Source organism: Hylobates moloch, unplaced genomic scaffold, assembly GCF_009828535.3.
Source record: "Hylobates moloch isolate HMO894 unplaced genomic scaffold, HMol_V3 SCAFFOLD_2, whole genome shotgun sequence".
In the NCBI taxonomy this organism is placed as follows: Eukaryota; Metazoa; Chordata; class Mammalia; order Primates; family Hylobatidae; genus Hylobates; species Hylobates moloch.
In genome coordinates this window covers 59383012-59410154 of record NW_026652277.1, presented here as the reverse complement: position 1 = coordinate 59410154, position 27143 = coordinate 59383012, and the positions used below count along the sequence as shown (strand labels likewise).

Below are 27143 nucleotides of genomic sequence, written 5' to 3'. Positions count from 1 at the left end.
TCCCAGGTTCAAGCGATTCTCCCGCCTCAGCCTCCCGAGTAGCGGGTATTGCAGGCATGCACCACCACACCCGGCTAATTTTTGTATTCTTAGTAGAGACGGGGTTTCTCCATGTTGGTCAGGCTGGTCTTGAACTCCTGACCTCAGGTGATCCGCCTGCCTCGGCCTCCAAAGTGCTGAGATTACAGGTGTGAGCCACCACGCCTGGCTTCCATTTTTCAATATACATCCATAATTGTGCTTATATATGAGATGGTGTGATTTTTATTGGATAACATCATCAGAACAGCTTAAAATGCCATGTCACAAAACATTTACTGAGCCCTTACTAACTATAAAGTGCTACCTATATACAAAGAATTATAGGATATAAAAAAATAAAGTCCCTGGACTCACATTCAAGTTATAGGAACTAGATCTATAACTTCTTTTAAGACTTCAGAAAGCAAATAAATAAATAAAAAGCCTTACCCTTTAAAATGGTCAGAACTATGCAAATGAACTGTAAAATGGCCTAATTGTAAAACATTTACTTCTTTGTCACCAATATATTTAAAAAAAAAAATCTAAATAAGCAAAAAGTCTTTTATAACATATTGACTAGGCCATCAGCCTTACAGTCAGAAAGACACTGGTGCTCTGCCACTTATTATCTATCTGATCTTGATTAAGTTACTCACCTCTCTTTAACTTTTCATCTGTAAAATGAGAGTAAAAACAAAATCTATACCTTATAGAGTTTTTGTGAATCTAAATAAGACATCACATGTTAAGTGGTTAGCATAGTGCCAGCCAGGCACAAAATAAATGCTCAGTAAATGTTAGCTATTTGTTATTATTTTTAAGAAAATGATTTCATACTGATTGCAGCAAAAATGTACTTACTTGTCCGACTGCCCTGCATTTGCTGTGCTTTCAGCTCTCATACGGGTAAGTGCAGCAGCAGCTTCATCCAACGCACAACTAACAGACGATGTCAACCTCCGGAGTACTTCAGGATCTGCAAAGGCTTTACCATCAGCCGTGGACAATTTTCCTATTCCTATCATATTATTTTCACACCAATATGGACACACCCAAAAGGAGAAACAAAGCAAAATTCAAGTTACTTAAAGCTATACTGTGTATGTTAACAAATAACCTCCAAATGGTAGAGTAGACGTATATATTGGCTGCCCAGCATCTTTTGAGAAATCACTCTTCTCCAGTTTTCTAATAATCTTATTCATTCCGTGTGGTTCGTAGGTACTTGATCCTGTGACCCTCTGGTGCCAGAGACAGGTCTTTGGCCTATGATGGGACAATTAGACTCTGTCATATCTTTGAAAGAACATATATTCAAAGGTTGCTAAATTGGTAAGATGTGAGTCATAAGCTATTTAGCCACTTTTGTCACCACATACAGAAAAAGACTGCCTAAAATAAAGTCAACATAGAGGAGAACAGAGATACAGAAAGAGAAAGGGACAGAGTCCTGATAAAATTATTTTTGACTCATTGACGCCAGTAGTGCCAGAAGCTAGCACCATCTCTATGATTTGGGAAATGTCTACATTTTATTTTTTTTAATTTACATATATATTTTTTCGAGACAGGGTCTTATTCTGTCACCCAAGCTGGAGTACAGTGGCATGATCATAGCTCACTGCAGTCTTGAACTCTTGGGCTCAAGTGATCCGCCCAACTCAGCCTCCCAGTAGCTGGAATTATAGGCTCACACCACCACACTAGGCTGATTTTTTTCTTTTTTTTTTTTTTTAGACAGGGTCTCGCTCTGTTACCCAGGCTAGGTGCATGGCACGATTGCAGTATACTGCAGCCTCAGCGTCCTGGGTTCAAAATCTTCCTGCCTCAGGCTCCCAAGTAGCTGGGACTACAGGTGTGCACTACCATGCTTGGCTAATTATTTTACTTTTTGGAGGAATCAGGGTCCCACTACATTGTCCTGGGCATAAGGAATCCTCCTGCCTCAGCATGCCAAAGAACTGGGATTATAGGTATAAGCCACCGCAGCAGGACACCCAGCTAATTTTTAAACTTTCTTGTAGAGGTAGGGTCTCATTATGTTGTGTAGGGTAGTTTAGATCTCCTAGTCTCAAGTGATCCTCCCACTTAAGCCTCCCAAAGTGCTCCCAATTACAGGTGTAAACCACTGCATCAGGCCAATGTCTATTTTTGCTTAAGAATGTTTACTGGGCTATCACCTGTGGACAAAATATGGCCTAAAAAGGCATTCCAGACTATATATAAAAGATAAGCTATAAATGAATTATGTCTACAACTTATCACATATACTTAAAATCATCTGAAAGTACTAATCTGAAAACCATTCAGAACTGCAAAATTAAAAAAAAAAATTCAAAAGCGGAGATGGTTAGTAACCATCTACATGAAACCTAACTGTTGCTCTTTCAGATATCCCTATAAAGCATGCAGCATTCTTACCCCTAACCTTTATTATTTTAATTCAGTGGTGCTTAATCCAAGCTGCCCATCAGCATCACTTGTGGTGCTTTTTTGTTTTTTTTTTTTTTTTTTTTAAGATAGGGTCTCACCCGGTTGCCCAAGCTGAAGTACAGTGGCATGATCATGGTTCACTGCAGCCTCGACCTCCCGGGCTCAAGTGATCCCCCACTTTGGCCTCTTAAGCACCTGGGACCACAGGCGCACGTCACCATGCCTGGCTGTTTTTTTTTTTTTTTTTTTTTTTTTAGTACAGACAGGGTCTCACTATGTTGCCCAAGCTGGTCTTGAACTCCTGGTTTAAATGATCCACATGCCTCGGCCTCCCAAAGGGCTAGGTTTACACGTGTGATCCAGCCCCCTGTAGTGCTTTTCAAATATATAGATGCTGAGCTTTTCTAAATCTGGGGATCCAATTCAGTAAGTAGAAAGCAGGGCCTGGCATCTACATATTTCAAAGGCTTTAAGGCAATTCTGATAAACAGCTAGGATTAAAAACCTTTACCTCTAATGTTATGATGGATATTACAGAACCCTGCTATCCAACATGTGGTCCACTGAATAGAAGCACTGCTATCGCTTGGGAGCTTGTCAGAAATGCAGAATCTCAGGCCCTACGATGTACTGATCCAAAACCTGCATTTTAAAAAAGATCCCCATATGATTCCAATGCACATTAAAGAAAGGCTATTATAGGTTTTACAACAAACTAGTTAACTAAGAAACAAAAAGGACCACTCACTTGGTAATAAACATATCTGCACAGATAAATATGTAACAGTGAAAGGTGTTCAATAATATCATGTAAGTTTCATGTTTAAAGTTTTGAAAGTATATACTTTTATAGTGCACTTTATAATAAAGTAGGCAGCCTAGATTAAGCACTGAGTTAGAATAAAAAGGTTAGGGGTAAGCATGCTTTATAGCGATATCTGCAAAAGCAACAATTAGGTTTCATACAGGTGGTTATTAACCATCTCTGCCTTTAAAATATTTTTTTCTGTTGCTGTCCTGAATGATTTTTAGATTAGTACTTTTAGATATACTTTTATGCTTTTCTTTAATAAAAAAAACTAACATATCAAATGTTATATCTCACAAAACCAAAAATAAATCTGCCAAGAAGCCTTTATGATTATAGCCATAAAAAAACGTTCAGAGTAGTCAAATTTCATATCTGCTACAATTAAGATGTACAAAGAATAAAAACTGTCTTGGTCTGATAAGACTGATACCTACTATATAATTTATGTCACTAATATTAAAAATCATACTATATTCTGAATCTACTACAATATTTAATAGATCATCTTTTGGTTAAATATATGAAGGCACTATTGAGATCAAGATCACAGAAGAATTTCCACATGAAAAAAATTAGCTCCAATTTTTCAGCCATCTGAGATCACTATATAACAAATATTTGTCAGTGATAGCAACAGGAACTAGGCAAGAGGACAGATCTGGCTCAGTAAAAACTAACCACTGTTTTAAAAAGAAACAAATAATCTTACTTTAAATCTTTATGAACTTCTTGTATCTTCATAAGTAAAGATAACTATTTTAAGAAACGTAACTAGGAAGAAACCAAAGACACAGATGGTAACCTTTCGAATTAATTAACAGTAAGCAAAAATTTATTAATTCTAGCTACCCTGAATTATGGTAATTCTTTTTTTTCTGGTCTTATCCAGCTATTGAATGTTAAAGTGAAGATCAAAAAACAGAAAAGGGCTGGGTGCGGTGGCTTACGCCTGTAATCCTACTACTTGGCGGGTGGATTTCCTGAGCTCAGGAGTTGGGAAGATAAGCCTGGGCAACATGGTGAAACCCCGTCTCTACTAAAAATACAAAAAAAAAATTAGCCGGGCGTGGTGGCGGGCGCCTGTAGTCCCAGCTACTCGGAGAGGCTGAGGCAGGAGAATGGCGTGAACCCGGGAGGCGGAGCTTGCAGTGAGCCGAGATCGCGCCACTGCACTCCAGCCTGGGTGCCTGGGTGACAGAGCGAGACTCCGTCTCAAAAAAAAAAAAAAAAATACACAAAATTAGCTGGACGTGGTGGCATGCGCCTTATAGTCCCAGCTACTTGGGAGGCTGAGGCAGGAGAATCGCTTGAACCCAGGAGGTGAAGGTTGCAGTGAGCCAAGATTGTGCCACTGCACTCCAGCCTGGGCGACAAAATGAGACTCTCTCCAAAGGAGAAAAAAAAAAAAAAAGAACAAAATGACCAGATTATTATATCCAAATTCTCTCATTTAATCAATTGAACAACAAAACCAAAGAAATTCAGATAGAGGGCACATTAAAATATTATTTATATTATTATTTTATAATAAAATTATTAATATTACTAACACTATTAAACTTATTAAATATTATCTAATTTTAAGATAATTGAATGCATAATTATTTTCCTCTCAGAACTTACTCAGAGGACTAAAATGCAAGAGAAATTCCATCTATGATAAAACTAGGAAAAATCTGTATATAAGCTAAATATATAAGCTAAAATGTATAAAGACAAAGTAAACCAGAGATGTAACTAACTTATAGAACAGAATAACTGAAACACCACTATCAAAAGAGAAACAGACCATTAGCCCAACAGGAGTCAGGTATGAGATGTACCAGATACAGGGGTGAGGCTTTGGTTAGAAAAAAGGGAGACCAGCTGAACATTTGTGAGGAGTAATCAGACACAAGTTTTCATTGCCAAACTAAACAGCCAGGTGATTATTCTCTAAAGAAACCAAACTAGAAAGGTCCCGGACTAGGAGACATCAGGTATACAGGAGGATGACATGAAGTACTACATAAACGCATTAAGTGAAAGTTTACATGATAAGTAGTGAAATCCTCAGCCCCATTCCCACTGTCAGCTCCCAGAATTATGGTAGCTGGGTTAATTATTCAGAAGACAAACACTGGCAGGTGTGTGTCTAATAAAATGATTCCAAGGTTACCCATCCCTGATGTACACATCCTACAACCTAGGCACTGTGAATTTGACAGATTTTACTCCCAAAATTAAGTTACATTATATAGCATTGTTGACCTAAAGACGGCGAGGTTATCCTGGTGGGCCTGACCCGATCAAATGAGCTTGTGAAAGGCAGAGATTTCTTTGGCTGGTTGGAGATAAGGAAGTCAGAGATTAAAAGCACAAGAAGGATTCTACTTGCCACTGCTGACTTAAAGATGGAGGGTGCCACATGTCAAAGAATGTGGGCAACCTTATGGAGATGACAGCCCATAAAAAAATCAGGATCTTGGTTCTACAATTGCAAGGAACTAAATTCTGCTACCAATAACAATAAATTTGGAAGTAAATGTTCACCCACAGCCTACAGATAAGGAACATAGGATAGCTGATTTCAGCCTCGAGACCATAAGCAAGAGAATCCAGCCACACTGTCCCCAGATGTCTGGCTCACAGAAATTTAAGAGATAATAAATGGATGTTGTTTCACACCACTATATTTATAGTAAATTGTTATGCTGCAATAGAAAACTAATCCATGCTGTATAGTGAAATGAACCAACAAAACATGCATCCAGACTTTCGAATTTAGCTTTTTATGGCATTGCTATAGACTAAAAACAGAACCCAAGGATCCCCAGACATCTGAAGAAAATCTTAAATATGAAAAGCCAACCAAAGTATTGAAAATGAGACTGAAATTTTATAATGCCAAAATTATAAAGCTTTGGGGAAGGAGAATAGGGACAAGTGGTACAGAGACAGGCCAAGTCATAAATAAGTTTGGTAACACCAGAAGTTTAGTAACTCTAAAGGTCTGAGAGTGGTTTTTTAAACTGGAACTCTATACCTAGCTAAACTATCAAGTATGAGGATAGTAAGAAAGGCATTTTCAGACAGTCTAAAAAATTTTACCTCTCAAGCATCCTTTCTCAAGAAACATATTGGATACCTAAACCTTGTTCAATCTCAACATCACAAAAAGAGAGCAACCAGACAGTGCCTATGTGATACATAAGGAAATACACAGCATTATGAATGACTATTCTTGCCAAAATCAGAATAAACCTGAATCTGATCATGTATCTGGATCTAAAATAGGAAATACAACACACAGAAGCACAACAGGCAAAATCCATAAAGTGAAAGAAGTGACTATTTCTTCAACAAATAAATAGAAAAAAAAAGAGGAACTGTTATGATTAAACTTAAAACAAATTTTTTTTAATTTTTAATTTTATGGGTACATAGTATGTGTATATATTTAAGGAAAATAATTAACATTAAAACTATGTAAACCTTGTTTGGATCCTGATTTAAACCAACTGTAAAAAGACAGAAAATAATTGAAGAAATCACAACATTGACAGGATACTGGCAATATTAAGGAATTGCTTTTTTTTCCCTTTAAATCTGAAATAGTATTATGGCTATATTTCCTTTTAAACACTCTTAATTTACAGATACATACTAAAATATTTATATATATGAAATGGTATGGTGCTTAGATTTGCTTTAAATTAACATAGGTGGCGATGTCAGCAAGGCGGTAATAGGCAGATATGAAAAAAGACTGCCTGTACACTGAAGGCTGCTGAAGCTGGATGATGGATAAACATACAGAGGTTTCATTACACTATTCTCTTAGATTTGTATGTGAAAATTTCCATTTAAAAAGGGAAGGAAATAAAGGAGTGAGGGAGAGGAAAAGTGAAAGAGAGGTGGAGAAAGAAAGGAAGGGAAGTAGGGGGAAGGCTAGCTTGTTAGCTACCATAAAGAAAATATAAAAAATAGAAATAATTACACAACTTAGGAAAATGAAGCAACTATTTGCATCGTATGAGAAGGTACCTTATCTCCAAAAGTCAGCTTTTATGTAAAATCTACTTCCATGTAACATTTTTGAATCTTGTTGTGCCTCTTGGGGCCACAGAAAACAAATCTGTATGACAGTCTCTTAAGCATTTGAAGAACACTTTATTCAACCTGAGTCTTCTTGTCTTCAGGAGAAACATTCCCTGCTCCTCTGAGGTGTATTTTTAAATAATTTCATAATCTGAATAAACTTCTAGAGCAACGTCAAATTGCTGGAAAATGCTAAATTAGGTCTCTACTCTTCTGTACAAATAGTTTTCTTTACTCCAAGACAGGACCGTGCACATGCCCTGATTATGTTTCCAAGTCTATTTGGTTAAGATCCTTTTAGTAATCCATTCTAGAATTTCACGTTGGATGGAAATCAAGTTTAACCATGAGTCCTTCAAATATTTAAATACTGGCTGGGCACAGTGGCTCAGGCCTGTAATCCCAGCACTTTGGGAGGCCGAGGTGGGCAGATCACAAAGTCAGGAGATCGACACAATCCTGGCTAACGCAGCGAAACCCCGTCTCTACTAAAAATACAAAAAATTAGCCAGGCATGGTGGCAGACGCCTGTAGTCCCAGCTACAGCAGGAGACTGAAGCAGGAGAATGGCATGAACCCGGGAGGCGGAGCTTGCAGTGAGCCAAGATCACGCCATTGCACTCCAGCCTGGGGGGACAGAGTTAGACTCTGTCTCAAAAAAAAATTAAAAAAAAAAAAAAATTTACTGTATTACAAGATGTTTACTGAAAGCATTATTGAACAGTATTAGGTCAGTTTTATGCTATAATAAAGTAGCAGTTTACATGCATTGCATGTATAATAGGTAGTGCGCTGGGGTTCTTAAACCATGAACAATTAGTGTTCATAGTGTATTTATGTCTACTTTATAAAACCTAAGAAAATATATGTCTTTAAAATGATTATAGAGATTTCATTATCACTGCCTTATATTTAAGATATAATATATAGTGCTAAATATTTGTGTGTGTGTATATATACACATATATATATACACTCCCTAATTAAAACATTGTTCCTATGGGGATAATATAATGATCCACTCACAAAAATACCACGATGATTCACATGAGAAGGTTTCAGCCTACTGTCTCTAACAAACAAGTGGGGAAAATTATATATCGTCAATTTTCATTATGCAGTTATTCACAGTAGTTATGTTAAGTTGCTAGAAACACGGAATTAGCAAATACTATACTCAACCACTGCTCCTGGGAGAAATACAGCGTTAGCCAGCCCCTGGCCACAGCATTGTCATTAATGCACATAACCCTGTTTTGTGTGTGTTTCTGTTTAAATGTACCGTTTTTGTGTGTGTCCTTCCAACTTTTATTTTAGGTACAGCGGGTATACGTGCAAGTTGGTTATGTGGGTAAATTGCATGTTGCGGGGGTTCAGGGTACAGATTATTTCATCACCGAGGTAATGAGCATAGTATCTGATAAGTAACTTTTCAATCCTCACCTTCCTCCCATTCTCAAGTAGGCCCTGGTGTCTATTGTTCCCTTCTTAGTGTCCATGTGTACTCAATGTTCAGCTCCCACTTATAAGTAATAACGTGGCATTTGGTTTTTTGTTCCTGCGTTAATTCACTTAGGATAATGGGCTCCAGCTGCATCCATGTTGCTGCAAAGGACATGATTTTATTCTTTTTTATGGCTGCATGGCATTCCATGATGTAAAATATAACTTATTTAATATATGTTGTTGATTCACTAACATTGAACTCACAGCCAACAGCAGTAAAACTCATGCCTGAACCTAAAACATGTTTTTCCCAAAAGGCACATCACAGCATTCTCACACTTAGGAACACTAGACAGCACTATGCTTGGGTGCCATTTTAAACAGTGAGTGGGAAGGACTGTACATCATGGTTTGAGTGCCAGCTAAGACACAGTACAATAGAATATCAGACAGATTTCTAAGGTTTTTGACTTCAGTCCCTGGCTCCCAGATGGCATCTCTAGACCAACTCAGGGCCTAGGGGAACTTGCCACCCTGAAGGGAAAAAAACAAGTCTGGCTGGCTTCGCCACCAAGATAGATGGAGTAAGATGGCTGAATAGGGGGCTCTAGTGATCTCCCCACCCCTCCCCAAGTTTGGCAACTATCTACACAAAGTGAGCATCTTCATATGAACCCAAAATCAGTTGAGCACACACAGTGCCTGGTTTTGACTTCGTATTGCTGAAACAGGCATTAAAGAGGGTAGAAAAGACAGTTTTGCATTGCTGGTGACACTCCTCCCTAATCCCCTAGCAGCTCCCCACATGGTGCAAAGAACTGTGCAACTGTAAGACAGAGAGCACAGCAACTGTGAGCCTTTGCATTGAACTCAGTGCTGCCCAGTCACAGCGGAGGGCAGAAACAGGCTGAACTCAGCTGATGCCTGCTCGTGGAGGGAGCTTTTGGACCAGCACTAGCCACAGGGAAATTGTCCATCCCAGCAGTCCAAACTTGACTTCCAGCAAGCCCTATCAACATGGGCTGCAGTGCTCTGGGGCCCTAAGTGAAGCTGAGGGGCAGTCTAAGCCACAGGACTGCAATTCCTAAGCAAGTCCTAGTGCCAAGATGGACTTGGGGTCACTGGACTGGGGATGGGGAGCAGGCAACTTCCTGAGCCACCACTTGGGTGGCTAAGGGAGTGCTTGAGTCACCCCTCTCCCAACCTCAGGCAGCACAGCTTAAGACTCCAAAAGAGACCCCTTCCTTCTGCTTGAGAGAAAAGAGCAGAGACAACTTGGTCTTGCATCTTGGATACAAGCTTACCCACAGTAGGATAGGGCACCAGTCAGATTCGTGAGGTTCCCATTCCAGACCCTAGCTGCTGGACAATCTTTCTACACGCACCCTGCGCCAGAAGGGAACCTGCTCCCTTGAAGAAAACAACCCATCCCTGGAAAGGATCCATCACCTACTGACTAAAAAGCCCTTGGGCCCTGAAGAACCAGCAGTGACACCCAAGTAGTATGCCACCTGCCTCGGTTGAGACTCTGGGATGTGCCAGCTTCATGTGAGAACCAGCACATTGCCAGCTATGGTGGCAACAGTGAGAGCACAGTTGGGGTGGGGGGGCTGCTGAGTAGAAAGTGGACTCTTGGGGTCTCCTATTCCAAGGCTTGGCACTTAGATGACATTTCTGGAGCTGTCCTGGGAGAGAGGGGGCCCACTGTTCTGAAGGGTGAGTCTCAGGCCTGGCAGCTTTCATCACAAGCTGACTGAAGAGCCCTTGGGCCTTAACTGCACACTGGCAGTAGCCTGGCAGTACTCCCTGTGGGCCTCTGGTGGTGGCGGCCATGGGCTGAGACTCCTTACCTGTGGAAAGAGGAAGAGTGGGAAGGACTGTATATCGTGGTTTGAGTGCCAGCGAAGACACAGTACAATAGACCCTCATCAGATAGATTTCTAAGGTTTTTGACCTCAGTCCCTGGCTCCCAGATGGCATCTCTGAACCAGCTCAGGGCCTAGGGGAACCTGCCATCCTGAAGGGGAAAAAAACAAGTCTGGCTGGCTTCGCTACCTGCTGACTATAGAGCCCTAGGGCCTTCAGCAAACATAGGTGGTAGCCAGGTAGCAGTCACAACGGGCATTGAGTGAGACCCAGTGCTCTGCTGGCTTCAAGTCTCACCTAGCACAGTCCCAGTGGTGGTGGCCACAGGGGTACTTGTGTCACCCCAACCCCAGCTCCACGTGGCTCGGGGGGAGACAGAGAGAGAGAGAGAGTGAGAGAGAGAGAGAGAGAGGGAGAGAGACTCCATTTGTTTGGGAGAAAGAAAAGAGAACAAGAGTCTCTACTTGGTAATCCCGATAATTCTTCTAGATCTTACATAAAACCACCAAGGTGGTACCTCTATGAATCTGTAAAAATCATAGCGATACTGGGATTGGGGTGCTCCCCAATGCAGACATGGCTTAGATCACAATAACCAAGTCCCTTTGAATACTTAGAAAGCCTTCCAAAGAAGGACAGGTACAAACAAGCACAGACTGTGAATACTATAATAAATACCTAATTCTTCAATGCCCAGACACCAACAAACATCTACAAGGATCATGACCATCAAGGAAAACACGACCTCACCAACTGAACTATATAAGGCACCAGGGACCAATTCTGGAGAAACAGCGATATGTGACCTTTCAGAAAGAAAAATCAAAACAGTATTGAGGACACTCAAAGAAATTAAAGATAACACAGAGAAGGAATTCAGAATTCTATCAGATAAATTTAACTATCTGATAAATTTGGCAACTATCTACACAAAGTGAGCATCTTCATATAAACCCAAAATCAGATAAGCACACACAGTGCCTGGTTTTGACTTCGTATTGCTGAAACAGGCATTAAAGAGGGTAGAAAAGACAGTTTTGAATTGCCAGTGACACCCCTCCCTAATCCCCTAGGGATTAACTGAAATAACTGAAAAGAATTAAGCAGCAATATTGGAGCTGAAAAATGCAACAGACACAGCGAAGAATGCATCAGAGTCTCTTAATAGCAGAATTGATCAAGCAGAAGAAAGAATTAGTGAGCTTGCAGACAGGCTATTTGAAAATACACAGTCAAAGGAGACAAAAAAGAAAAGAATAGAAAAGAATGAAGCATGCCTACAAGATCCAGAAAACAGCCTCAAAATGGCAAATCTAAAAGTTATTGGCCTTAAAGAGGAGGTAAAGAAAGTGACAGGGGTAGAAAGTTTATAAGGTAAAGGTATAGTAACAGAGAACTTCCCAAACCTAGAGAAAGACACCAATATTTAAGTACAAGAAGGTTACAGAACACCAAGCAGATTTAACCCAAAGAAGACTACCCCAAGGCACTTAATAATCAAACTTCCAAAGGTCAAGGAGGTAAGGATCCTAAAAGCGGCAAGAGAAAAAGACACAAATAAAATACAATGGGGCTCCAATACATCTAGCAGCAGACTTTTCAGTGGAAACCTTACAGCCCAGGAGAGAGTGGCATGACATGAAGTACTGAAGGCAAAAAAATTTTATCCTATAATGGTACATCTGGCAAATATATCCCTTAAACGTGAAGGAGAAAGAGGGACTTTCCCAGACAAAAGCTGAGAGATTTCATCATCGCCACTTCTGTCCTACAAGAAACACTAAAGAGATTTCTTCAATCAGAAAGAAAAGAATGGTAATGAGCAAAAAGAAATCATCTGAAGGTACAAAACTGACTGATAATATTAAGTACAGAGAATATTATAACACTGTAACTGTGGTGTGTTAACTCTTACCTTAAGTAGAAGCACTAAAAGATTAACCAATCAAAAATAATAACTACAACAACTTTTCAAGACATATGCAGCACAGTAAGATATAAATAGAAATGACAAAAAGTTAAAAAGTAGGGGGACAAACTTAAGGTGCAGAGTCATTGGTTTTCTTTTAGCTTGTTAAATTTGTTTATGGAAGTGGTGTTAGGCTGTTATCATCTTAAAATAATGGGTTATAAGATAGTATTTGCAAGCCTCATGGTAACCTCAAATCAAAAATATACAATGGATACAAAAAACAAAAAGCAAGAAATTAAAGCATATCACCAGAGAAAATCACTTTCACTAAAAGGCAGGAAGGAAAGAAGGAAGATAACAATACAAAACAACTTGAAAACAAATAACAAAATGACAGGAGTAAGTCTTCACTTACCAATAACAACACTGAATGTAAATGGACTTAAAGGACTACAATAAAAAAATATGCAGAGGCTGAATGGATAAAAAAACAAGACCCAATGATCTGTTGCCTACAAGAAACACACTTCACCTATAAAGATACACACAGAGTGAAAATAAAGGGATTGAAAAAGATATTCCAGGCCACTGGAAACCAAAAAAGAGCAAGAATAGCTATACTTACACTGCACAAAATAGATTTCAACACAAAAATATAAGAGACAAGATCATTATATATTGATAAAGGGGTCAATTAAGCAAGAGGATATAACAATTTTAAATACATATGCACCTAACACTGGAGCACAAAGCTATATAAAGCAAATACGAGAGCTAAAGGTAAAGACAGAACCCCAATATAAAAATAGCTGTAGACTTTAACTTTCCACTTTCAGCACTGGACAGATCTTCCACAGAGAAAATCAACAAAGAAACATTGGACTTAGAAAGAAAGATGGCAGAGAGGAGAGGAGACAGGGCTAACGTGCAGCTCCCACTTGGATGGGCAGAATAGCATGTGGAGACTCACACCACAAACTCTGGCTCTAAGAACCACTGCAGGAACATTACCAGGAAAACCAAAACAATTCACAGATTCTCTGAAAGAAGTGACATATTGCTGCAAATTCTGCAAGACAGTCAAAAACTGTGAGTTCCGAAAGTATGAGAGGGGGAAAACCTGTCTCCAAACACACATGTCCATTGGGGAATCTGAAAATCCAGATCACAGGAGAAGGATTTAACCTCACCTATAACAAAAATGAATATAGGGAGCCACATGAAATATAAAGGTAGAAGCAGCAGTGGGAAGAGACTTGTAAGCACACCCAGTCTTCAGCTCGAGCCCAGGGAAGCCATCCCTGACTGCATCTGATGGGGGCCCTCAGGGAAGGCAGCCAGCAGAATTAGGGAGGGGTCACAGGGTGAAAAAAACTTCCAACTGAATTTCATAATAATTTCAACTGGGCACAAACTTTCTTCAGCAGAACCCACAGGGTAAATGGGAATCCTCCCTAAACCATTCTATGAAGCCAGTATCACCTTAATACCAAAACCAAGAAAGGAGAGGAGGGGGGGGAAGGGGAGGGGAGAAGGAAGGCAGAGGGAAGGGAGGGGAGAAGGAAGGAAGGGAGGAAGGAAGGAAGGAAGGAAGGAAGGAAGGAAGGAAGGAAGGAAGAAAACTACAGATCCCTGATGAACACAGATGCAAAAATCCTCAACAAAATACTAGCTAACAGAATCCAACAGCACAGTAAAAAGATAATATACCTTGATCAAATGGGCTTCACACCAGGAATGCAGGGACGGTTTAACACATGCAAGTCAATAAATGTGATACATCACATAAAAGGAATTAAAAACAAAAATTGCATGATCATCTCGATGCAGAAAAAGCATTTGATGAAATCCAGCCATCCCTTTATGATTAAAACCTTTAGCAAAACTGGCATAGAAGGGACATATCTCAACGTAATAAAAGCCATCTATGACAAACCAACAGCCAACATTATCCTAAATGGTAAAATGTCGAAAGCATCCCCCCGAGAATTGGAACAAGATCTGGATGCCCATTTTCACTATTTCTGTTCAACACAGTACTGCAAGTCCTAGCCAGAGCAATCAGACAAGAGAAACAGACAACCAAACTGATAAGGAAGAAGTCAAATTATCCTTGCTTGCAGATAATATAATCTTATATTTGGAAAAACCTGAAGACTTCAGCAAAAAAACTACTAAAACTGATAAATTCAACAAAGTTGCAGGAAACAAATCACCATACAAAACCCAGTACCATGTCTATATGCCAAGAACCAACAATCTGAAAAACAAATCAAGAAAGTAATGCCATTTACAATATCTACGAATAAAATAAAATACCTAGGAAGGAACTTAATCAAAGAACTGAAAGATCTCTACAATGGAACTATAAAACACTGATGCAAAAAATTGAAGAGGACACAAGAAAAATGGGAAAATATTCCATGTTCATGGGTTGGAAGAATCAATACTGTTAAAATGTACATACTACCCAAAGCAACTTACAGAGTCAATGCAATTCCTATCAAAATACTAATGGCATTATTTACAGAAGTAGAAAAAGCAATCTATATTGGTCTGTTTTCACATTGCTATAAATACTCGAGACAGGGTAATTTATCAAGAAAAGAGGTTTAATTGACTCACAGTTCCACATGGCTGGGAGGCCTAAGGAAACTTACAATCATGGCAGAAGGTGAAGAGGAATCAAGGACCTTCTTCACATGGCAGCAGGAGAGAGAAGTGTGAGGAGTGGAAGGGGAAGAGCCCCTTATAAAACCATCAGATCTTGTGAGAACTCATTCACTATTACAAGAACAGCATGGGGGAAACTGTCCCCATGATCCAGTCACCTCCCACTGGGTTCCTCCCTTGACACATGGGGATAATGGGGATTACAATTCAAGGTAAGATTTGGGTGGGGACACAGAGCCAAACCATATCACAATCCTAAAATTTACATGGAACCTCAAAAGATCCAGAATAGCCAAAGGTATCCTGAGCAAAAAGAACAAGACTAGAAATAATCACATTACCTGATTTCAAATTATACTACAGAGTTATAGTAACCAAAATGGCATGATTGTCACATAAAAGTACACATATAGACCACTAGAATACAATAGAAAACCCCGGAATAAATCCATACATCTACAGCCAACTCATTTTTGACAAAGTTGCCAAGAACATCCAGTGGGGAAAGAACAGTCTCTTCAATAAATGGTGCTGGGAGAGCTGGATATCCATATGCAGAAGAATGAAACTAGACCCCGATCTCTCACCACATACAAAAATAGAATCAAAATGGATTCAGGACTTAAACATAAGACCTCTACTATGAAACTACTAAAAGGAAACATTGGGGAAACTCTCCAGGACATTAGAGTGGGCAAAGATTTCTTGAGTAATACCATAAAAGCATGGGCTCCTAAAGCAAATAAGGACAAATGGGATCATATCAAGTTTCTGCACAGGAAAAAAAAAAAAAAAATCAACAAACTGAAGTGACAACCACAGAATGGGAGAAAATATTTGCAAACTACCCAGCTGACAATGAATTAGTAACCAGAATATATAAGGAGCTCAAACAATAGGAAAAAAAAATCTAATAATCTGATCCGAAAATGGGCCAAAGATTTGAATAGACATTTCTCAAAAGAAGACATATAAATGGCAAATACACATATGAAAAGGTATCAACATCATTGATCATCAGAAAAATGCAAATCAAAACTATAATGAGATATCATTTCACACCAGTTAAAATGACTTATCCAAAAGACAGGCAGTGACAAATGCTGGAGAGGATGTGGAGAAAAGGGAATCCTCATATACTATTGGTGAGAATGTAAATTAATACAACCATATGGAGAACAGTTTGGAAGTCGCTTCCAAAAGTAAAAATAGAGCTACCACATGACCCAGCAATCCCACTCCTAGGTGTACACCCAAAAGAAAGGAAATCAGTATACTGAAGAGGTATCTGCATTCCCATGTTAATTGCAGCACTATTCACAATAGCCAAGATAGAGTAGAAGGATGAATACCAGAGGCTGGGGAGGGTAGTTGGGGCAGTGGTGGTGGGGAAGTGGGGATGGTTAATGAGTATCCAAAAAAAAAAAAAAAAAGTTAGAAAAAATGAAAAGACCTAGTATGTGCTAGCACAACAGAGTGGCTATGGTCAAAAATAATTTAATTGTACATTTAAAAATAACTAAAAGAGTATAATTGGGTTGTTTGTAACAAAAGGGATAAATGCTTGAGGTGATGGATAGCCCATTTACCCTGATGTGATTATTATGCATTGCATGCCTGTATCAAAATATCTCATGTATCCCATAAATACTTACACCTACTATGTACCCACAAAAATAAAAAAATTAAAAAATTAACACCAACAAAAATCACAAAAATGTGTAAAACCTGGCATTAAATAGGCCACAAAAGGACACTTATTTACAGCAGGAGAGCTGAAACAAGAATGTAGAGCATCACTTTGTTCGACTTCTGCTGGGAGCATGCATGTAGGGTGATTCAGATGTTTCACCGCTTTACACATGCCTATGAAAGACTGCTAGTACTGATTTTGAAGTTAAAATGCATTTTTGCAGGTAGGCAAATTCACAAATACATAATTCACGAATAATCAAACTCAACTGAAAAATCTCTATAAGGTCAACTGTAGCACGTGGATTTTACTCTGGTAATGAAAATTACAATATGCTTTAGTAAAATGCTCCATGTAATTCAGCAGAAAGTAATCAATTAACCTTTATTAATAGTATAATTCTAAATACCCTGTATCATTCATTTTTAACAAGAGCTTTTATTAGATTGATGTGCAACTTTACATAACAAGGTAGACTTATTACTATGTAGAGTACATACCTGCAGCTTCTAGTAAAGCTTCCAGTCTAGCCTGTGTTTCTGGATCTACTGTCCTGAGGTCTGCACCATCAGCAGTACCTGATAAGAGCAACTTGGAAGCTGTTTCCAGCATTGGATTTTCCAAATCATCCTGATCCAAAATGAAAGACTCCACCTACAAAACAAATGCAAAAAGAGGGAGGAAGGGAGAAATGAACAGCGAAAGGAAAAGAGGGGAGAGAAATAAAAAGAAAGCAGGGGAGGGAGAAAATATGTTAACATAATTAACAATAGTAAACACAGTGCAACCCTAAAACGTTCAACATGACATCTAAGCCTGTTGATTAACAAAAGACGAAAATTATTTTTGTGGAAGAATTCAAAACTTTATTTCTCATATTTAGCCTAATTTTCTTTACTAATATTCTTTTCTACTTTAATTTGGTTATTAGGTATATGTAGGGTTGAGTGTGATGCTTAGGTTGTAAAAACTCTAACTGTGAATAGAAGACCTAACTAAATCAGCAGTTTTTAAATGTTTTGCTTTCAGGACTCAATGAAGTACTGAACTCCCAAGGACTTTATATAAACCCTATATTTCTTGATATTTACCATATTGGAAATTAAGTAACAAATATCACTATCAAAAAATCACATTCATTAATATCACCACTGATTTCATCCAAAAAGTCTTTAAGTACTGGAAAGCTGTCAAGCCTAGGCAAACAAGTTCCAAAATTCTAATTTGTGCTTGAAAGCTTAACTTTATCATTGGCAACAAGTATTCTTGTTTTCCTTAAAGGGACAGACTCACTTAAAATATTTTTAGAGGAGCATTTGCCAAATATCCAAGTTTGATAACTGTAGTTTTTCATTTGTACTTTACCACAAAAATGACATTTCATGGGGGAAAAAAGGCTAATTCACCTCACATCTAAAAAAATTGCAGTTATGGGCTGGGCGCGGTGGCTCACACCTGTAATCCCAGCACTTTGGGAGGCCAAGGTGGGCGGATCACGAGGTCAGGAGATCGAGACCATCCTGGCTAACACTGTGAAACCCCGTCTCTACTAAAAATACAAGAAATTAGCTGGGCATGATGGCGGGCGCCTGTAGTCCCAGCTACTCGGGAGGCTGAGGCAGGAGAATGGCTTGCTGGGCCTGGGCCATGCATCCTGGGACAGACAAGATCCACCTCAAAAATTGCAGTTATTTTTCCTTCAGACAAACACTATACTTTTTGTATGTAGCAAAAGTGCTTTATGTGTACTTCCCATTTTGTTACACACGGTAATATTGAAAGAACATGCATTCAAAAAAGGGAGTTTTCATAAAATTAATAATTTTATCGCTTCATCAAGGATATTCTTAAACTAGCATTTAATTTTTTTTTTAACTTCAAGCGCATGGTAGTGAAGAATACAATCATATCAGTACAGTTTGTTTCCATGGCCTTTGGGTCCATAAGTTTTACCCACCACTGTTTTTGCACCATCATTGTAAATGTCAATACAGTAAAAAAGTCAAGTAACATCTCAATATTACAATAAAAATAGTTTTGACCTCATGGACACCTTTGGTCTATTTACTGTGTTAAGAAACACTGATATAAGTATAGCCAATTCAATTAAAAGAAATTTAAAGAATTAGAAAATAAACTTCTAAGACAGGTGTAAAGTTTTGTTTTGATATTCCCTATCACAGTGCTACTTACAAATAGGTACTAAAACATATTATTTTCTGCTTACTGATAAAAATTGGTAATTATTATATAAAACATCACTAATATGATCAGTTAGTTTATTTCATAAATCTAAGGTACTACTAACACTGCAATAACTAAAATAGATGTAAAAATAACTAATAAGCTAGAATACAATCATGCTCTTGCCTAGTATCCAGAAGGTCAATAATAAAAAAGACAAGGAATAAATCCTTAACCATCATAACCTCAGAAACGATACTGTTCCATCTTGAAAAGTCAACTATCAAGTAACCAGGAATACTGCTATAATTAATCAAAACATTTAATACTAAATAGTTAAATCTGGGAAGAAATAATATAAGTTTCTCTACAAAGTTCCATTAAACTAAAGTAGTTTAACATGGAATAACGTTTGAGATTTCAAATATTTTATACACAAACACAACATTCTAAAAAACTCTGTAAATTTTTAAATTTCATAAAATTTTGTTCTACATTAACTTTAATTAATCTATAACTCCTTATGGCAAGGAGATAAAAAATACAAAAACAATTTTTAAAAATTATATATATTTCAAATTATATACGTGTGTGCATATATCTGTGTGTGTGTATATAGATATATATATATATATATTTTTTTTTTCAAAGAGACATGGATAGTCTCGCTATGTTGCCCAAGCTGGCCTCAAACTCCTGGGATCAAGTAATCCTCCTGCCTCGGCCTCCCAAGTAGCTGGGATTACAGGCACATACCACGCCTGGCTGATTTTTTATTTTTGTAGCAACAGGATGTGGAACTCCTGGGCTCAAGTGATCCTCCCACTTTGGCCTCCCAAAGGACGGGATTATAGGCATGCACTACCAGGCCAGGCTAATTTTAAGTTACCTTTAAAGGTAGTAGTAAAAGTATGAGAAAGGAAGAATTTTAAAGGCTAACTAAAGTATAATACTTTAGGAAGCAAATTTTTGGGCATAGCAAAGTGTGATTCAAAATTATAGCAGTAAAAAACATTTTTTTATTGTCAAGGAAAGGTCCAGAAGATGAGTCTTTCTAAAGAAAAAGCTGTTTCCTAATGAAATTTTCTAGTATCTAAAATTTATATTTTAGATACTAGATGAAAAGATGAAAGCAAATAAACAAATGTATGAAATTGAACAGGTAAAATGAATAGATGAAATACCATAATACAATATTTTAAATGAACATTTTAGAAAGTAGAACACATCAAAAAGCAGTATATAGTTACATGATTAATCAAAGGTAGAGATCAGAGGTGCTAAAGATGTTCAAAGGAGACACTGCATGCATAAAGAATAATATAAAAGGATTTTGATCAAAAAAATTAATTTGTATAAGAGGAGAGAAAGAAGGAACATGGACTGGCAAGTATAAAATTTCTATGTGATAGAACACAGGGTTTTACTGTAGGTTTGAAAAGATAGGTTAGAAGTTAGATCACAGAAGATATCAAATTTCAATCAGAAGCGACTGTCTTACACAAAGTCCCCTATGCCACAGATATCCTAACTAGCCTGGTAAAAACTTACTAGGAAAATTGCATTTCCATCTCTTGATGAGATATACTAAATACAGAAACATTTACTTTCTACTGACTTTAAGCTTCTCCACAAAAGTTCTTATGTTATTCTTAGGCCCACAATTCTCACTATATGCAAAACTTGGTAACTTAAAAAACTGTAAATTCAAATGACTATGAAATTCTTATAGAGAGCTTTAGAAAAGGGAGGGGCTATCAAAATGACAGAAAAGAACAGGAATATTTATTATTTCCTCCCCATCCCTCATTTATGATTAATAAAGGAGCTACTTTCAAGGACACTGCTAAAATATGAAGTACCAGAATTGCTTTAGCTGCTACCTGTGTGACCTAACCAAGTCTCTCTCTCAGCCGTCTATAACTTTAGACCCTCAATTCTGCCTAATTTTTTTCATAGATTTATCACACATGAATATTATACATATAGTCTTTCCAAGCTCTGTAAAAACAAACACTTTTTTTGGTTTAGTCATGTACACCCAGCAATTAGAAATGTGTCTAACTCACTGTCAGGATTCAAGTGACTATTGAATAAGTCAGAATCTGTAAAGAAGGTGAAATTTACCAGATGATTTTGGGATTCTTCCCTTTCAGACTCTAAAAGGCTCTAGTGTATTTGGAGAAGAAAGGGGTAATCACGGCCGGGCGCGGTGGCTCACGCTTGTAATCCCAGCACTTTGGGAGGCCGAGGCGGGTGGATCACGAGGTCAGGAGATCGAGACCACGGTGAAACCCCGTCTCTACTAAAAGTACAAAAAATTAGCCGGGCGTGGTGGCGGGCGCCTGTAGTCCCAGCTACTCGGAGAGGCTGAGGCAGGAGAATGGCGTGAACCCGGGAGGCGGAGCTTGCAGTGAGCCGAGATTGCGCCACTGCACTCCAGCCTGGGCGACAGAGCGAGACTCCGTCTCAAAAAAAAAAAAAAAAAAAAAAAGAAAGGGGTAATCACAATAAATACATCTAAAGGTATATTTTATAGATCTTAGAGGAGATACAGAATCTTACATTAGATAGTAGGTGGTACAAAATGCTATCTTCATTACACACACACATTTATTGCAAACATTCTATGTGTAAAAAATACTGTTTAATACTATGGGAGATAATGAAATGCATGATACCAGCCTTGCTATGTAGGAACTTACTTCTTTAATGAGTGTGTGTAAAAATGAACCATAATACAGGGCAGAAAGTGCATAAGGTAACGAGAAAGAAAAAGAGGTATAAAAGTTCAGCGAGGAAAAAGAGAACTTCCTCCTTTACTTCCAGTTCCTCTTTTTCCAACTAGAAAGAGCTCGTGTTACATTACAAAACAAGTGAAGAGAGACTGGCATAAAGAGATGCAATCTTATAAACATACAAAAATAAGTATTCCTTTATTAAATTATGGGCATACACCTCTCTGAGATAGTTCAGATTAAAAACTAAAATGAATTTTCCCTCTGAAACCTATCGCATTTTTATTATATTATTCTACAGAAAAAAAATCATTTTGAATCACAACCAACTTCTGGAACATAACAAACATTAAAAATGGTCCAAATAAGAAATTCAAATAAATATTTGAGCTGAGCACGGTGGCTCACGCCTGTAATCCCAGCACTTTGGGAGGCCGAGGCAGGCGGATCGCCTGAGGTTGGGAGTTCGAGACCAGCCTGGCCAACATGGTGAAACACTGTCTCTACTAAAAATACAAAAATTAGCCAGGCATGGTGGTGCACTCCTATAATCCCAGCTACTTGGAAGGCTGAGGCAGGAGAATTGCTTAAACCCAAGAGGTGGAGGCTGCAGTGAGCCGACATCGAGCCACTGCGCTCCAGCCTGGGTGACAGAGCAAGACTCCGTCTCAAAAAAAAAAAAAAAAAAAAAAAAAATTTTAAAAGAAAGTATTTGAAAATATTTTATTTAAATGAAATATATAAATAACTTCCATGAAGAGAGAAGACAAAGAAATGTCCTTACTAAATGTATTCTCTAAGGGGGAAAAAAGTTATCAAAGTTACAACTGGCCTTTTTTAAAAGTTGTATTTAAAGTGGTTTGAACGTGTTGTTTTGACCAGCTGGATATTTTATGAAATGATGTTTATGCATAAAGAACCATAAAAATGCAAGAGACTTAGAAATCAGCAGGTTCAATTCAGTGTTACAGATGAAAAAACCAGACACAAGGACCTTTATTTAAATAGGAGATTTCTAAATACCTAGCACCAAGAGACCAGTTATCCAATTAACTACCTCAATATACTTTCCACCAGGAAAGACAATGCTGGAATAATCAGGAGTTGAACTTCCACACTGCTCTGGGAAAGGTGACTTTAAATTTTACATTTAGGGATGAGGCTGTTAACTACCTGAACCCATTGTTTAATTACTAAAAGTGGGACAAACAAACCTAACATGCCCCCGATTTATGCAACATAAAATACACAGCACCTCCTATAAAGAATTCTTGTCCCCACAATAAACAATAAATAGAAATTTTAGACGTGTAAATAACTTCCAGTACATGGATATTAGTAAGGCAAATACAGGAATAAGATAAATCAATGTTTCTCAATGTAAAAGCACTATTAACATTTTGGACCAGATAATTCTTTGTTGTTTGGGGCTGTCTTGTGTAATTTAGGATGTTTAACAGCAACCCTGGCCTGTACTCACTAAATGCCAGTTAGCAACACTACTTCAGGTTGCAACAACCAAAAATGTCTCCAGACATTGCTAAATGTTCCCTTACAAGAGAAAATTGAAAACAACAACAACAAAAATCATGAAGGAGAAAGAGGCTGAGAATCACTCGGTTAAATATAAGTCAAAAAGAAAAGTCTAAAATGTGGAACATTTTACAGCAAAACTGACCATTTCCTTCAAGTAAGCAGAATGGGAGCAAAAAATCTTTTTTGAATAGAGTAAGAACTGTTCTGAATTAGAGACTCGAGAGATATAACCAGCAAAATAATAGGTCTTACTTAAATCCTATTCAAACAAGACAACTGTAAAAACAGTATTTTTGAGACAAGAAATCTGAATGTGAACAGGGTATTAGATAACATAAAGGAATTACTTCAGTTATGTAAGAAAATGTCCTTGTTTTTCAGATATGCATGCTGAAGTATGAAGGAATAGTGTCGGAAATTTGTCATCAAATATTTAAAGAAAACAAAGCTTCATGGGAAATTCTTGAAAATGTTGTATCTGAGAAATAGATATATAGAGGGTTTTTTTGTTTTGTTTTGTTTTTTTGAGACAGGATCTCACTCTTGTCACCCAGGCTGGAGTGCAGTGGCAGAATCTTGGTTCACTGCAGCCTCTGCCTCCTGGGTTCAAGCGATTCTCCCACCTCAGCCTCCTTCTCCCCCTTCAGCCTCCGGAGTAGCTGGAAATACAGGCGCACGACACCACGCCCACCTAATTTTTGTGTATTTTGGTAGAAATGAGTTTTCACCAAAACACAAGTTTTGTGTATTTTGGTAGAGATGAGTTTTGGCCTCTCAAGAGTGCTGGGATTACAGGCGTGAGCCACTTTTACCTGGTCTATAGAGTGTTTTTCATACGAGTCTGTACTTTTGTTCATGCTAAGTCCTTTTAATTTTGAAAGACTAAAGGTAATGACATTTCACTGTAGAAGTTGCTTTTATTTAAACAGAAAAACTATTATTTAACAGTAATATTACTTAGATTTCTAAGATAATTACAATTCTTTTTCACTTTCACCCCAAATTAAGTCTGACTTAATACAAACATTTAATAATGAAAACCAAGGTCTTTTAACAATGGTCAGAGCTGAATGAATTTGTTTGTCATTAATGGTAATTCAAATCCTTCTACACTCAAAACACAAAGTCACATGGAAATTTGGTAATGCGGGGTCATTTGGACCAACTGTCATTGTTAGCATTACATTTCAAACTACTCCTCAAGTTAGAAATATTACTGCCATACTAGAGAAGAATGGTTCATTCCGTAGTTTAACAAACTGGTATTTATTCCAAAGGATAAGAAAATTAGTATATTTTGTCCGGGTGCGGTGGCTCACGCCTAATCCCAGCATTTTGGGAGGCCGAGGCGGGCGGATCACCTGAGGTCAGGAGTTCGAGACCAGCCTGGCCAACATGGTGAAACCTGTTGCTATTTAAAATACAAAAATTAGCCAGGCGTTGTGGCAGGTGCCTGTAATCCCAGCTACTCAGGAGGCTGAGACAGGAGAATCACTTGAACCCGGGAGGAAGAGTTGCAGTGAGCCGAGACAGCGCCATTGCACCCAGCCTGAGGGACAAGAGCTAGACTTCCTCTCAAAAAAAAAAAAAGAAAAGAAAACTAGTATATTTTAATTAACCGATACCATACACACAAACTCCATTCAACTTAACAAATAACTACAAATTACATACTAAGTGCAAAGCAGTAGGCTACTCATTGGATTACACAAATACAAAAATAATTTTGTTATAATCAATACCTTCCATAAATATACAATAAAGAAAGGCAACTCTATGTGCAAATAACTATCAAACAAGTTTGAAAGAAGTACTAAACAGATACTAATACAGTGATTGTGCAGAGAAATGAGAAAACAATTACGAATGAGAGTGCTAAAAGCAATGATGCTTCAGGAAGATGGCACCTTTCAATACTGTGCTGCGTTCAGAATTTATATTAAGTTACTGAAGGATTTAAGCATTAAGGCAAATAACTAGTAAAAGAAAGATAATTAGAGACCATGTTAAAAATTGCTTTAGATAGATGTGACACCAGAGACAAAACAACCAATTAGGAACTTAAGTAAATCGAATGCATTACGTGAGGTGAAAATGGAAAAAAGGGTCAGTCTCTAAGGATAAACATACTTTATAAAAGTAAAATGCTGGCAACTGCAAAATTTAGACTTCTTTACATTCAACACTAACCCCATCCCCCATTTGATGTTTTCCAGAAGAAAAAAACAATAATAAATAAAAAATATTTAAAAAATAAATAAAAAATATTTATTATTGTTTTTGTTGTTCTGGAAAATACTCTATCACTGAATCTCAAAAGCTGGTAATCTGAATTTTAAACCAGTAATCTACATTTCAAAAAAGGTATTCTAAATATTGACTATATTATAAAGGCATTTTAAAACAAATAATCCCCACACTTATTCCAGGAAAAGAAGTTATCTTCAGTCCAAAATTTACCATACTTAAAATTTTAAGATCTCTTAATAAATCCAGTCAATGCAGAAAAATCCCTCCAAAAAGATTTTATATTTTTTCTAAATTTTTCTTTTAGTAAGTGTCAATGATTGATTTTTAGGACCAATTTAGACATTTCAGTAACACAAAATGGGTTTACAGACATAAATCCATAACTAACACCACTTTCGCTACAAAAAATAAAAGTTCATTAGAAATGACTTATGGCTATCATTATGGGATGAATTATATAACTCATACATATAAAACGTATTCACTGATATTCAAAGCACAGGCTATGTGAACATAATTGAAGGCAACAACAGTCTTAATTTTGGTATTACCAATAGGAAATACATTTTACATATGAAAACATATTTTAAAAACTGAATATTAAAAAGTGAATAGAAAAATTAAGAAACTTGAGTTTATGATCATTTTTCACAGTGACTGAATAAATTCTTAATTTATTAAGAAATTATAATAATTTCTGGCTCTCAAGTAAGCCTGGAAAAAATATGGCGATCTGCTCTTATAGTTCTTTGAATACTGATAAGCAGACTTATTACATATAAAATAATAAATAAGAAGTATTCATAATTGTAAAGTCATCACAATTTGGTCTCTTCTTGCACATGACCCAGAAATAATTCCTTTTGTCTGTATTTTTTATAGTCTTAAATAAGGGTAAACTTTGATAAAATATCACAATTCTTAATGGAGTAAATTATTCCAAAACTGGTACAATTGAAATATTTTTTCTATACATACAAAGACAAAATCTTCAGTAATGTCACAGAACACTAATCCAAATATAAGATTGAAATGTAAAAAGTTGAAAGAAAATAAAAACCCACTTAAAGAAATAAAATCTTTCTTGTAAAAAGAATGGTCGATGATTCATTATGGTATTCTGAGATTACAGTATATAAAACTAAAGTGAACCTCATTAAAGATAATTTACCTTTCAAAAAGTCTATTTACAGAATAAACCACTGATCTATTCTTATATTTTTTCATTCATACTTGTCTATCAATTTAACAACTATTAGTTAAGCAGTTACTATAATCTAGGAATCAGTGATATAATAGTTAACACAGCTTTGTTCTATAGCACTTTCATAAAACATGACTTCTTTCTTATGCTTCAAACTGCTATTTGCCTGCAACAATTGAGTATGACATTACTAACAATTCAATATAAAATTTTTAACATAAACTTTACGAAGTGGACAAATTATGAATATTTCAAATAAGACAAAGTTCTATGGAATTCTCAAATCTAGAGTT

General features: G+C 37.2%; 1 protein-coding gene across 7 annotated transcripts in view; it reads right to left on the bottom strand.

Moving 5' to 3' along the window:
- The window catches only part of ANKRD17 (ankyrin repeat domain 17), a 181859-nt gene that overhangs the window by 84214 nt on the left and 70502 nt on the right, over window positions 1-27143 (bottom strand). For 6 of the 7 annotated variants that reach the window (XM_032150326.2, XM_058433941.1, XM_032150336.2 and 3 more), the window contains exons 2-3: window positions 17439-17592; window positions 886-1042 (exon numbers count right to left, since the gene is read on the bottom strand). In XM_032150326.2, the coding sequence (XP_032006217.1) occupies window positions 886-1042; window positions 17439-17592 (311 nt within the window). Of the gene's footprint in view, window positions 1-885; window positions 1043-2968; window positions 3062-17438; window positions 17593-27143 lie in introns of those variants that run through there. The other variant, XM_032150385.2, reaches the window with a different exon arrangement.